Genomic DNA, 14,717 nt, shown 5'->3' with positions numbered 1-14,717 from the left:
AAACCTTCCCAGTCCATTCTATTCAAATTGTCATCCCTTCTCAACACTCCCTATTTTAATTTTTTTTTTTTTTTTTTACAGGTGAGGAGCCACTGAGCCATTTCACCCGCAGGTGTTGTAAAGTACCAAAGGCTACAGAATTAATATTAATATTTTAGGAGGCTTGGAGGACATTATATTAATTTGGGTTAAGGTGTGAAGAGAAATTGTGAGAATAGTCTCTGTACTGTGTGATTGGCATAACCAGGATGGATCTTGCCATTGTATTGTAAATGAAAAGGGAAGGAAAGCATAGATTCCCTGACATTGCACCACACCTGTGGGGAAAGGAGTGAATGGCTAGCCAGGTGCAGGAAGGGAAAAGCCAAAATAAACCTTTTCTTATAAGTATGAGCCATTTGCGGGCATTTGTCCCCACAGAAACTACCTCTCTTATGTAAATGCATGTGGTTAATACCTCTGACTCTGGACAGAGAGATGGCGGATGAACACTAGAAAATATAGGAAGGCCTTTTAATATGTAAAGAGATATCTTTTCTACCATTGTGTTGACTTGTAAATTTTGTTTTCTCCAAAATGATGTATAGTTTGCAAATTGAACGTGGTCCTATCATGTTAAAGGACATATGACTATAACCAATAGCGGTAAGGGGCTCCTAATTGCAATTTTTGCTTCTGTACTTCCCACTTACAAAACTATAAAAACTAAGTAGAACAAAGGGCCAGCGCGCTCTCCATCAGATTTCTGTCGGAGTTCCCGCCGCTTGGCCAAGCTAGACAATAAAACTTTAATGTGTAAACGACGGACTTTGCTCCTGTCTTCCATATTTCGGGTTCCTCCGTATTTGGATTAACACAAGGACAGAGAGAGAGAGAGAGAGAGTCAGAGAGAGGGTGTAAAGCCAGGAGCAATGGCCAGGGCCACTATCACAGCAGCCTCCTGGCCCATGCAGGTCCGCATTGGATTCGGACAGTCTGTAAAGAAACAACGGAGCCAAGAACTGGTGGGCCATAGTCTTTAATCCTAGCTTGCACCCAGCGGGCAAGTAAAAAATACACACTGGGCTCCAAAACCCACTCACATTCAGTGCTCACAAAGCCACTGATTTATCCGAGTTTCCTAGAATCAAAGGTTTCTAGCTCACCAGCCTTATTCTTCTCAGTTCCCCATCTCCTTCCTTATCCCAGATACAAACTGCACAAACTGGCATCTCACTCAGCACTCCGCCATCTTGGCTGCTTCTCCTGGCCACATGGCCTCTTTCTGCTCTCTGCTCTGCTCCCTCTGCTTTCTCATGCTAGTCATCCCAGGAACCAAGAGAGCAAGCTCCCGCTCCGTCCCCATTTTATAGTGTAGAAATCCAAACCCCTAATCCAATATACAAAATAGGGAAGTCTCTAATACAAAGTCACTTTCTGAGGCATGATTGGATTGTACCACCCCACATCAAAAAGGGTAGGAAAGGCTTAATCCCAAAACCAAGCCCCAGGCTACAAGGATTCTGCCTGCCTTTAGCCCACCCCAACACACATTAATATCACCTGGGCAATGACCTCCTCGTGTTATCTTTAACAAAGTGAGCATAATACATTTTATCTGCCCAACAGATACCTTGTTTATTGATTGCTTTCTCATATGTGCCTTGACCGTGGGGCTGCAGCAGAGCGAGTGACCCCTTGCTCAAGTCAGAGACCTAGGTCCAAGCTGGTGAGCTTTGCTCAAACCAGATGAGCCCGCGCTCAAGCTGGCGACCTCGGGGTCTGGAACCTGGGTCCTCTGCATCCAAAAAAATAAATTTGTATTTCTAAATTACAATTGACATACAGTATTATATGCTTCAAGTGTGCAGTTAAGACATACAATTTATGAAATGATCATCCTGTAAGTCTAGTACCTATTCTCTTTATCTGCGTTTTTCTCTTCAACCCTTATAACTGACTCACAAGCTAAATTTATGTACTTATTCCGTTTTTTGTGTTTCTCCGTGAAGACAAGCCCTGTGTTTTGTTAATGGACATAACTCCTAGAATGAGTGTGAGCGCTCATCAGGGCTGATTTAGGCAGTGGTGAGGGCCCAAATAATCTTAGAGGCCCAAGAAAAGGTTTGTTTATTTTTAGAGAAAGAGAGATGGACAGACAGGCAGAAAGGAAAAGAGATGAGAAACATCAATTTGTTGAGGCACTTTTAGTTGTTCGTTGATTGTTTTCTTATATGTGCCTTGATAAGGGCGGGGGGTGGGGTGGGGTGGGAGGGGTCCATCTAAACCAGTCACCAGTGACCTTGGGCTCAATCCAGCAACCATGGGGTCATGTCTATCATCCCATGCTTAAACCAGAAACCCCATGCTTAAGCCTGCAACCTCGGGTTTCTCTCTTTTTTTTTTTTTTTTTTTTTTTTACCTCAGGGTTTCAAACAGTGGTCCTCAGTGGCCACTGCGCTACTGCCTGATCAGGCTGTTTTTTCATTTCTTTAAAAATAAGGAAAACGGGCCCTGGCCGGTTGACTCAATGGTAGAGCGTCAGCCTGGCGTGCAGGAGTCCTGGGTTCAATTCCCGGCCAGGGCACACAGGAGAAGCGCCCATCTGCTTCTCCACCCCTCCCCCTCTCCTTCCTCTCTGTCTCTCTCTTCTCCTCCCGCAGCCAAGGCTCCATTGGAGCAAAGTTTGCCGCGCTGAGGATGGCTCTATGGCCTCTGCCTCAGGCCCTAGAGTGGCTCTGGTCACAACAAAGCGACGCCCCGGATGGGCAGAGCATTGCCCCCTGGTGGGCATGCCTGGTGGATCCCGGTCGGGCACATGTGGGAGTCTGTCTGACTGCCTCCCCGTTTCCAACTTAAGCAAAATACAAAAAATAATAATAATAAATAAATAAATAAGGAAAAGGTAGCCTGACCAGGCGGTGGCGCAGTAGAGAGAGTGATGGACTGGGATGCTGAAGGATCCAGGTTCGAGACCCCAAGGTCACCAGCTTGAGCACAGGCTCATCTGGTTTGAGCAAAAAGCTCACCGGCTTGAACCCAAGGTCGCTGGCTCCAGCAAGGGGTTACTTGGTCAGCTGAAGGCCCACGGTCAAGGCACATATGAGAAAGCAATCAATGAACAACTAAGAAGTCGCAATGCGCAACGAGAAACTAATTGATTGATGTTTCTCATCTCTCTCCGTTCCTGTCTGTCCCTGTCTATCTCTGCCTCTGCAAAAAAATAAATAAATAAACCTTTAGAAAAAAATAAGGAAAACTTAATAATAATTAATATATAATAATGAATCCAGCCTGGAATATAGTCCTTATTCCAATACAGTCTTAATATATAAATTTGAGTGAGCTTTTTATTATTTTGTGACAGAAACACAGAGAAGGACAGATAGGTATAAGAAAGGGAGAGAGGCCCTGGCCGGTTGGCTCAGTGGTAGAGCGTCGGCCTGGCATGCAGAAGTCCCAGGTTCGATTCCCGGCCAGGGCACACAGGAGAGGCGCCCATCTGCTTCTCCACACCTCCCCCTCTCCTTCCTCTCTGTCTCTCTCTTCCCCTCCCGCAGCGAGGCTCCATTGGAGCAAAAATGGCCCGGGCGCTGGGGATGGCTCCTTGGCCTCAGCCCCAGGCGCTAGAGTGGCTCTGGTCGCAACAGAGTGACGCCCCGGAGGGGCAGAGCGTCGCCCCCTGGTGGGCATGCCGGGTGGATCCCGGTCGGGCGCATGCGGGAGTCTGACTATCTCTCCCCGTTTCCAGCTTCAGAAAAATACAAAAGAAAAAAAAAAAGAAAGGGAGAGAGCAAGATGAGAAGCATTGATTCTTTGTTGCAGCACCTTAGTTGTTCATTGATTGCTTTCTCATATGTGCCTTGAGCAAGTGACCCCTTGCTCAAGCCAGTGACCTTTGGGCTCAAGCCAGTAATTCTGAGGTCATGTCTATGATCCCACACTCAAGCTGGTGATCCTGTACTCAAGCTGGAGACCTAGGGGTTTCAAACCTGTGTCCTAATCCAACGCTCTATACTGCTCCAACGCCTGGTCAGGGGAGTATGCTATTTTGGAGAAAGAAGGTCACAAAAAGAAAGTGCCTAAGGCCTACGAATGCAGCCCTGGAGCTCAGTAATGACTAAGTGAAGGAGTGAAATGAATGAAGGAATTGAATCTGGCATTAACCCTTGCTGGGAAGGTGCAGAGGTTGAAGCAGGCTAGTGCACCCTCTGCAATGGAGCCAGCTGCACAATCACGCTCAAAATCAGCAAGTGGGTGAAATCTCTCTTAGGCAGAAGGAAATAAAATACTATAGTTAACTGTTAATCATCTAACCCTGTACCAGACAAAAAAAGGAGTCTGAGAAAAAAATGTAAAAAACTTTATCTTTTGGACTCAACCACGTAAGGAGCTTAAATATAAAACACAACTTTACATGTTGGCCACATAGCTCAGTTGGTTAGAGCATCATCCAGAAGCACCAAGGTTGCTGATTCCATCCCTTGTCAGGGCACATACAGGAACAGATTGATGTTCCTGTCTCTCTCTCTCTCTTTCTCTTTTCCTCTCTCTTTAAGATCAATAAAACAAACATTTTTAAAAATTAAAATAAACACAACTTTATGTCTTGATTGTATAAAAGCTATTAACATGCCCTAGTTAATAATTTTAAACCATTAAAAGAGCTTTCTAGGCATATCTGTACAGACTTACATCTCTAAGGCTCAGACTGTATCTTTTAAAAATTCTGCATGTTGCCCTGGCCAGGTGGTGGTGCAGTGGATAGACGGTTGAGTTGAGACTCTGAGGACCCCAGTGTGAAACCCTGAGGTTGCTGGCTTGAGCGCAGGCTCACCAGCTTGAATGTGGGATTATAGACATGACCCTGTCGTTGCTGGCTTGAACCCCAAGGTCATTGGCCTGAAGCTTAAGGTCACTGGCTTAAGCTGGAGTCCCCCCCCCCCCCCATCAAGGTACATGTGAGAAGCAATCAATGAACAACTAAAGTGCTACAACTGAGTTGATTCTTTTCATCGCTCTCCCTTTCTGTCTCTATCTCTCTAAAAAAAAACAAACAAAAAAAAAACTGCATAAAAATATCTAGGAAAATTATAAGACGCTAAAAATATTGAAGAAACAAATAAATAGAAGCCTATACTATGCCCATGGATAGAAAGAATAAACATCACTAAAATGTCCATACTGCACAATTTACAGATTCAACAAAATTCCTATCAAAATAGACCGTAGCTGGTTAGCTCAATGGTAGAGTGTTGGCCTGGTGTGTGGATGTCCCAGGTTCGAATACCAGTCAGGGCACACAGGAGAAGTGCCCATCTGCTTCTCCACCCCTCCCCCTCTCATTTTTTTTTCCTCCATCTCCCAGCAACCATAGTTCCATTGGAGGGAGTTGGTCCAGGTCACTGAGGATGGCCCCATGGCCTTTGTCTCAGGCACTAAGAAGAGCTGGGTTGTTGAGCAACTGAGCAAGGCCCAGATGGGCACAGCATCTCCTCCTAATGGGTTTGCCAGGTGGATCCCGGTAGGGGTGCATGCAGGAGTCTTTCTGCCTCCCCTCCTTTCACTGAGTAAATAAAAAAGAAACAAAAATTCCTATCAAAATACAAATGATAGAGCATCGGCCTGGTGTGTGGAAGTCCCGGGTTCAATTCCCAGCCTGGGCACACAGGAGAAGCGCCCATCTGCTTCTCCACTCCTCCCCCTCTCCTTCCTCTCTCTCTCCTCCCCTCCCGCAGCCAAGGCTTCATTGGAGCAAAGATGGCCTGGGTGCTGGGGATGGCTCCATGGCCTCTACCTCAGGCGCTAGAGTGACTCTGGTCACAACAGAGCAACGCCCCGGATGGGCAGAGCATCGCCCCCTGGTGGGCGTGCCAGGTGGATCCTGGTCGGGCACATGCGGGAGTCTGTCTGTCTCCCTGTTTCCAGCTTCAGAAAAATACAAAAAGAAAAAGAAAAAAAAAACAATGATTTTTTCACAGAATTATAACAAATACTTCAAAAATTTATATGATGAGGGTAAAAGAGGGATAAATGGTAATAGAAAGAGACTTGATTTGGGGTGATGAACAAATGGTGCAGTGTAATACACCTGAAACCAGCGGTGGGATTCAAATAATTTAACAACTGAATTTCTGCCCTAATGACCGTTTTAAGTATAAAAAAAGATATAACAAAAAGGTAGTTTATTATTTCATGTATTTAATACTTAAACAAGAACAATTAAAGAGGTACACAAAACTAGATTATAAGTTTTAAAATATTAATGAAAAAATATTAAATAATACCTGACAAAAAACAGCAAAACTGTTATTTACAGTATTTCCATATTGCTTTTTTTTTTTTTTTTTTTTTGTATTTTTCTGAAGTTGGAAACAGGAAGGCAGTCAGACAGACTCCCGCATGCGCCCAACCGGGGTCCACCCGGCACACCCACCAGGGGGCGATGCTCTGCCCATCTGGGGCGTTGCTCTGTTGCGACCAGAGCCATTCTAGCGCCTGAGGCAGAGGCCATGGAGTCATCCTCAGCGCCCGGGCCAACTTTGCTCCAATGGAGCCTCGGCTGCGGAAGAGGAAGTGAGAGACAGAGAGGAAGGAGAGGGGGAGGAGTGGAGAAGCAAATGGGTGCTTCTCCTGTGTGCCCTGGCCAGGAATCGAACCCAGGACCTCTGCACGCCAGGCCGACGCTGCTTTTTTTTTTTTTTTTTTTTTGTATTTTTCTGAAGCTGGAAACGGGGAGAGACAGTCAGACAGACTCCCGCATGCGCCCGACCGGGATCCACCCAGCACGCCCACCAGGGGGCGACGCTCTGCCCACCAGGGGGCGATGCTCTGCCCCTCCGGGCGTCGCTCTGTTGCGACCAGAGCCACTCTAGCGCCTGGGGCAGAGGCCAAGGAGCCATCCCAGCGCCCGGGCCATCTTTGCTCCAATGGAGCCTCGCTGTGGGAGGGGAAGAGAGAGACAGAGAGGAAGGAGAGGGGGAGGGGTGGAGAAGCAGATGGGCGCTTCTGTCTGCCCTGGCCGGGAATCAAACCTGGAACTTCTGCACGCCAGGCCGATGCTCTACCACTGAGCCAACCAGCCAGGGCTGCTTTTTTTTTTTAAGTGAGAAAGAGTCAGAGAGAGGGACAGATATGGACAGACAGGAAGAGAGAGAGATGAGAAGCATCAGTTCTTCGTTGCAGCACCTTAATTGTTCATCGATTGCTTTCTCATATGTCCCTTGACCAGGAGGCTTCAGCCAAGCCAGTGACCCCTTTGCTCAAGCCAGAAGCCTTGGACTCAAGCCAGTGACCTTGGGCTTCAAGCCAGTGACCTGTGGGCTCAAGCCAGCAACCGTAGGGTTATGTCTATAATCCCACACTCAAGCCAGTGACCCCACACTCAAGCTGGTGAGCCTGCGCTCAAGCTGGATGAGTCCACACTCAAACTGTTGACCTTGAGGTTTCAAACCTTGGTCCTCTGCCTCCCAGGTTGATGCTCTATCCACTGTGCCACTGACTGGTCAGGCCCATATTGCTTCCTTTTTTTAATTTATTTTTATTTTTTTCATTTTTCCGAAGCTGGAAACGGGAGGCAGTCAGACAGACTCCCGCATGCACCCGACCGGGATCCACCCGGCATGCCCACCAGGGGACGATGTTCTGCCCCTCTGGGGCATCGTTCTGTCGCATCCAGAGCCATTCTAGCACCTGAGGCAGAGGCCACAGAGCCATCTCCAGCGCCCGGGCCATCTTTGCTCCAATGGAGCCTCGGCTGTGGGAGGGGAAGAGAGAGACAGAGAGGAAGGAGAGGGGGATGGGTGGAGAAGCAGATGGGCGCCTCTCCTGTGTGCCCTGGCCGGGAATCGAACCCGGGACTCCTGCACGCCAGGCCGACGCTCTACCGCTGAGCCAACCGGCCAGGGCCCATATTGCTTCTTGATTGTCATCCTCACTTGCAGTTTTTTTCACCTCTGGACGGAATGAACATTATTACTATGGGTGCTTAGAATAGGCTGTTATGCAGATGAACGTTAAAAAAGAGGAAGGAATGTAAATTTGTGATTTCCACATTAGTCAGCTACCCAGGCATCCACTTTAGAGAGAACCCTGATTACAAGTGCCATTTTAACAACTGGTTGGCCAAACTCAACAAAAAAATTAGGTATTGGTTCTGCCAAACTGGTGTGAACTGGCTGAATCCTACCACTGCCTAAAACTTACGTAATTTTATTAACCAATGTTACCCCCCAAAATTCAATTAAAACTATTGGACAAAGGAGGCAAGAACACAATGGGGTAAAGAAAGTCGGTTCAATAAATGGTGCTGGGGAAATTGGACAGATATGTGGAAGGAACGTAACTACACTGCCTTCTTATACCATACACAAGAATAAACTCAAAATGGGCTAAAGATTTTTTTTAAGTGAGAGGAGGGGAGATAGTGAGACAGACTTCCACATGCACCCTGACCGGGATCCACCCAGCAACCCCCATCTGGGGCCAATGCTAGAATCAACTGAGCTATCCTCAGCCCCTGAGGCTGACGCTTGACCAATGAGCTGTCCTTAGTGCCCGGGGTCAAAGCTTGAACCAATCGAGCCACAGGCTGTGGTAGGAAAAGAAAGGGAGAAGGGGGGGTGGTGGAGAGAAGCAGATAGTCACTTCTGCTGTGTGCCCTGACTGGGAATTGAACCTGGGACATCCATATACTGGGCTGATACTCTATCCACTTAGCAAACCAGCCAGGGCCTAAAGATTAAATATAAGACTTGAAACCATAAAATTCCTAGAAGAAAACATAAGAAAGTAAAATCTCTAATATTTCTGTAGTAAAATTTCTAATATTTTTTTCTGATATATCTCCTTGGACAAGGGAAACAAAAATAAATGTGATTACATCAAACTAAAAAGTTTTACAGAAGGAAACCATCAACAAGATGAAAGACAACCTACTGAATGAGAGAAGATATTCACCAATGATATATCTGATAAGGGGCTAACATCTGAAATTTATAAAGAACTCATAGAATGCAACACCAAAAAAAAAAAAAAAAATCCAAATATAAACATTGGCAGAGGACCTAAAATAACACTTGTCCAAAGAGGACATACAGATGGCCAATAGACATGTGAAAAGATGTTCAACATCACTAATCATCAGAGAAATGCAAATTAAAACCACAATGAGCCCTGGCTGGTTGGCTCAGCGGTAGAGCGTTGGCCTAGCGTGCGGAGGACCCGGGTTCGATTCCCGGCCAGGGCACACAGGAGAAGCGCCCATTTGCTTCTCCACCCCTCCACCGCGCTTTCCTCTCTGTCTCTCTCTTCCCCTCCCGCAGCCAAGGCTCCATTGGAGCAAAGATGGCCCGGGCGCTGGGGATGGCTCTGTGGCCTCTGCCTCAGGCGCTAGAGTGGCTCTGGTCGCAACATGGCGACCCCCAGGATGGGCAGAGCGTCGCCCCCTGGTAGGCGTGCTGGGTGGATCCCGGTTGGGCGCATGCGGGAGTCTGTCTGACTGTCTCTCCCTGTTTCCAGCTTCAGAAAAATGAAAAAAAAACAAAAACAAAAAAAAAACCCCACAATGAATTTTCTCCCTTCTTGTCTGCCTGCCCCCCAACTTGGGGGAATAAAACCCCCACAATGAGATAGCACCTCACACTTGACCTGTGGTGGCACAGTGAATGGAGCATTGACTTGGAATGCTGAGGTCGCTGGTTTGAAACCCTGGGCTTGCCTGGTCATGGCATATATGAGAAGCAACAAGCAAGCAATGAACTAAAGGGAAGCTACTATGAGTTAATACTTCTTGTTCCCCCCCTAACGTCCTCTTTTTGTGAAATCAATAAACAAAATATTTTTTAAAAGAGAAAGCACCTCACACTTGTCAGAATGGCATCATCAATAAATCCACAAAAAAGTGTTGGTGAGGATGTGGAGAAAAGGGAACCCTCTTGTACTGTTGGTAGGAATACAGACTGGTGCAGCCACTGTGGAAAGCAGTATGGAATTACCTTAAAAAATTAAAAATGGAACTATTTATGACCCAGCAATTCCACATCTGAGAATATATCCAAAGAAACCTGAAACACTAATTTAAAGGAATATACGTAGCCCTAATTTAAAGGAATATATGTAGCCCTGTATTCATTGCAGGGTTATTTACAATAGCCAAGATTTGAAAGCAGCTCAAGGACCTATTAGTAGATTTGTGGATAAAAAAGCTGTGGGACATTTACACAGTGGGTAATACTACTTGGCTGTAACAAAGGAAATCTAATTCTTTATGACAGCATGTGGACCTGGGGAGCATTGTGCTAAGTGAAATAAGCCAGTCAGAGAAAGATATATACCGTATGGTTTCACTCATATATGGAATCTAATGAACAAAATAAACTAATAAACAAAATAGAAACAGACTCATAGAGAGCAGACTGACAGCTGTCAGAGGGGAGGGGAGTTGTGGGTCTGGATAAAAAATGTGAATGAATTAAGCAAAAAAACCCAAACAAACCCCCCAAAACCCCTCATAGACACAGAACAGTATAGGGATTACCAGAGGGAAAGGGGAGTAAGGGGGGCAAATGGTGATGGAAGGAGACTTGACTTGGGGTGGTGAACACACAATACAATATACAGATGATGTATTATAGAATTGTACACCCTGAGACCGATATAATTTTATTAAGCAATGTCATTCCAAAACATACAATTTAAAAAATATAAAGTGTGCTCTGAAAACCAAGAGGGATACATAATAAACTGTAGATTATTAGGGATAAACTAATATTATCCTCAAATAAACAATTAGACTGACAATAGGCAGATTATCAGTGACAAAACGGTCCAGAACTCAATGAAGTAGTTAGTACCTTAAGCACATTTATAGTAAAAAAAAAAACTTCCAATATGGTATTTTAAACCCAGAATTTTAAACTATCCTTGAGGAGTGAGCATCAAGAATTCGGTTTATAACCTCCCAGACAGCAACTTAGATTTAAAGAAACTTCAGCAATAGTTTTACACTAACTTGGATGCACAACATAGCACTACTCAGTGATTGGTAAATTATTCATATCACCTTAAATAACCATTCACTAGCCTGACCTATGGTGACGCAGTGGATAAAGTATTGACTTGGAATGCTGAGATTACCAGTTCCAAGCCCCAGGCTTGCCTGGTCAAGGCACAGAGGAGAAGCAACTACCAGTTGATGCTTCCTGCTCCTTCCCCCCTGTCCCCCACCTTTTTCTCTCTCTTCTCTTTAAAATCAATCAATAAATAAAACCTAAGGGAAAAAAAAGTTGCTTTAAATAACCAGGCACTAGCCCTGGCCAGTTGGCTCAGTGGTAGAGTGTTGGCCTGGCGTGCGGGAGTCCCAGGTTTGATTCCTGGCCAGGGTACACAGGAGAAGCGCCCATCTGCTTCTCCACCCCTCCCCCTCTCCTTCCTCTCTGTCTCTCTCTTCCCCTCCCGCAGCCAAGGCTCCATTGGAGCAAAGTTGGCCCGGGCGCTGAGGTTGGCTCTGTGGCCTCTGCCTCAGGCGCTAGAATGGCTCTGATTGCAGCAGAGCGACGCCCCGGAGGGGCAGAGCATCGCCCCCTGGTGGGCATGCTGGGTGGATCCCGGTCGGGCGCATGCGGGAGTCTGTCTGACTGCCTCTCCATTTCTAGCTTCAGAAAAATACAAAAAAAAACCCCCCAAAACCAAAAAACCAGGCACTATATGTAAGCTCTTTCAATTAATTTTATTGAATAGCCAAATTGATTAAATTAGCATAGTTATCTGCATGGGTTACAAATGACTTTTTTTTTTACAGGAATAAAACAGTGAAAATTACAAACTATAAAAAGGAAGACAAATCTTGTCTCTAACATTTTAGAGAAGCAAAGATTTAACACAACACATTGAAAATCAATACATATATGAATTTGAGAACAAGAATTTAATGTTACAATATTATACACTACTTTACAAAATTAAAATTTCTATATAAGGATTATATTTGTAATAGTTAACAAAAATCTTGAAATCACATTTGGTGGTCCCCTATATAATAGCTATTATGTATCTTTGATTAGAAGAAATAAATCTTTTATTTTAATTACTGTAAAACAGTCTATTAGACTCAATACATTGCATTAAATTAAAACAATGAAATATATGTAACCTAAAATAAATGGTACAGCTTGAGTGAATATTAATATGTCAGACTTACAGAAATGTTATTTTAAAAATCCTAGAAATTAGAAAAATAGAGTACTTTTTATGGTAGAACTGCCATGCTCAGATTTAAATACCAAGATTGCCCTTGTCTGTTACTTTAGTAGTTGTAGATCTGTAGAAAATTCAAGGATCTTTCATAATTTACAACTACAATAAAAAAAATATGGCATAGTGTAAATATTAGTTGCTTTACATAAAAAAGTAATACAAGGTGAGATAAGTGCCCTACTCAAAAAAGAAAAAATCAAACTAAAAAACACGTTCAATATTGCAAAAAATAATTTTTTAATGTAAGTATCTCCAAAAGGCTCATTCATTGCCTCATTATCCAGAGAACAAATATTGTGAATCCTAACTAAAGTTATGATTTTTATGACCTGGCTTTTATAAATTATTCTAGATTGCACATGTTATACAATATCTAAAATAATTTTTTAAAGTAAAATTTTAAAAGTAAATTTGTGAAATATACTAACAAAGCATGTAGTAGTAACAAGAGCCATACCCACTCAGGGATGAAGTGAGGCACAAGGAAGATTACTGTCCCTAGAAGCACAAATTTTTCCCTCTGGAAGATTCTTTATTATAATTAAGAAAGGACCTACAAATATCAACATTTAAAATTCACATTAAGAAGAGAATTTTAGTTAAGAAACATCAGTGCATAATAATGACTCAGTTTCTTTAAAAGAGGGGAAAATATAAATTTATTTTTATTTGCTACACTTTGAAAATTGCTTCCTAATAAATAAAGCAGCTTTCAAGAATATTTCCAGTTCACTGTACCACTTGCATACTGAAAATAAACTGTAACACTGCTTAAGGTAGATGGTATCTTCATAAAACACAATTATTCTTGTTCAGCTGATAGACAGTAGTGTTTATTCTAGTGGGACCTGCTTCTTCCCTATCCCAAAACAACTCAGTTAAGTCAGCTCATATTGCTGTAAACCTGATAGTTATTATTTCATTGGTGATCATATGAGACCAAGAGTGTAAACACATTTTTTTCTAAACCATTAAAACAAAGAAACAAAAATCTTTTCATCAAGTATTACACATGAACATCTTTAAGAAGTTCATACAAGACAAGATGAATCTGCAAAAACTGGGCCAAACTCTTATAAAGATATTTTGTCACAGCACTTAAATATACAGATGTATAATTTACATATTTGTAAACAAAATTCATTTAATGGTTTTGCCTATAATGTTTCTCTGGCTGAATCAAAACAGCAGTCTCTTGAGCATGTTCAGAAATCAAGTTTCTTTCATAACTTCAATATACTGGATCTGTGTCATCTTAATGTCCATCATATTAAACAGCAACACTCATGCTATATTAAGTTTCACTATCCAAGAATAAAGATCCTATGAGTGGCTTTCAATTTAATTATTAAATTCCTTAGAAAAATGTTACTGATACATGAGACAGCATTAAGAAAACTTTATTTTACTCATACTCATTTCACCAATAACACTTTTATGACATATCATAGAGCAGACAAACAAAACCCACTCAAAGAATCATGGTAACAGGTTTCTCATCTCCCTATTATCATTGCCAGTCCCAATGTATTTCATGAAGACAGCTCAGATTCTTTTCACTACAGAATAAATGTGTCCAAGTCTCTTGCAGTGAAATCAGAAAACCACTTAATTCATTTTTACTTCAAATCAAGGTGATTTTGTTCAAGTATAGAGAATACTGACAGATTTTAAAGCTTGACTGTTAATTCATATTCTTCTCAAGCTAGACCAGAGTTAGTTTACTCTAGTTTTACTTTAGTTAACATGATGATCCTTTATCCTCTTTAAATAAGAAAAAACAGGTATGGGGGAATAGATTCTAGTTTTTCTATATACTATTTACTTCTGACATTTTTTTTTTTTAGAAAGATCATTATCAATGGATTTGTAACTCCCCTAAAACACTTAGTCTTGTCCACTGCGCCACCACAGGTCAGGCCAGTCTTGTGAGGTTTTAAATGTAGCAGCCAAAAATTCAGGGAAAAAAAGTGAGAAATATACATTTGGAACACAGAAGTCTTTTTTTTTTTACAAAATGTACTTTGCCTCTGCAATATTATTGCATCTTATTTCAATCCATAACAACTCAAACATAATTGGCAGCAAAGAAAAAGGTATCCAATCATATGTAGATATATTGATTTGAAAAATACAGTATTCAGAGTTGCATGTTTGATTCTCTGCTGTGGTCATTTATTTGCTATAGTTTGTTGAAATCACAGTGACAACATATAATCACCACATCAGTCCACAAACCTAATAGGAGGAAGGCATCACACATTCTCAAGTGATCTGCATTATTGTAACTTTCTTTAGAAATACCTAAGTCAAATATCTTCATTTGTTCATTTATTCACTTGCTGTTGTATATGCAAAAGAAATTCATAATATGATAATGCAGATTCTGTTCTGTCTTCTACCATGTTTTGAAGGAAATTTGCTTTCATTGGACTCTCATCCCTTAGGAATAAAAGAAAAATATATAAATTAATAAAATGTAA

At 42.7% G+C, this 14,717-nt stretch overlaps 1 protein-coding gene across 3 annotated transcripts in view; it reads right to left on the bottom strand.

Moving 5' to 3' along the window:
• Positions 1-12,912: 12,912 nt before the first annotated feature.
• Positions 12,913-14,717, bottom strand: part of SEC24A (SEC24 homolog A, COPII coat complex component) — an 87,082-nt gene continuing 85,277 nt past the window's right edge. For all 3 annotated transcript variants that reach the window (XM_066387976.1, XM_066387977.1, XM_066387979.1), the window contains one exon: positions 12,913-14,676. In XM_066387976.1, coding sequence (XP_066244073.1) covers positions 14,562-14,676 — 115 coding nt within the window. In that variant the 3' untranslated portion in view covers positions 12,913-14,561. The remainder of the gene's footprint in view (positions 14,677-14,717) is intronic.

The sequence above is a fragment of the Saccopteryx leptura genome, chromosome 6 (assembly GCF_036850995.1).
Source record: "Saccopteryx leptura isolate mSacLep1 chromosome 6, mSacLep1_pri_phased_curated, whole genome shotgun sequence".
In the NCBI taxonomy this organism is placed as follows: domain Eukaryota; kingdom Metazoa; phylum Chordata; class Mammalia; order Chiroptera; family Emballonuridae; genus Saccopteryx; species Saccopteryx leptura.
This window is presented reverse-complemented; position numbering and strand designations above follow the sequence as displayed.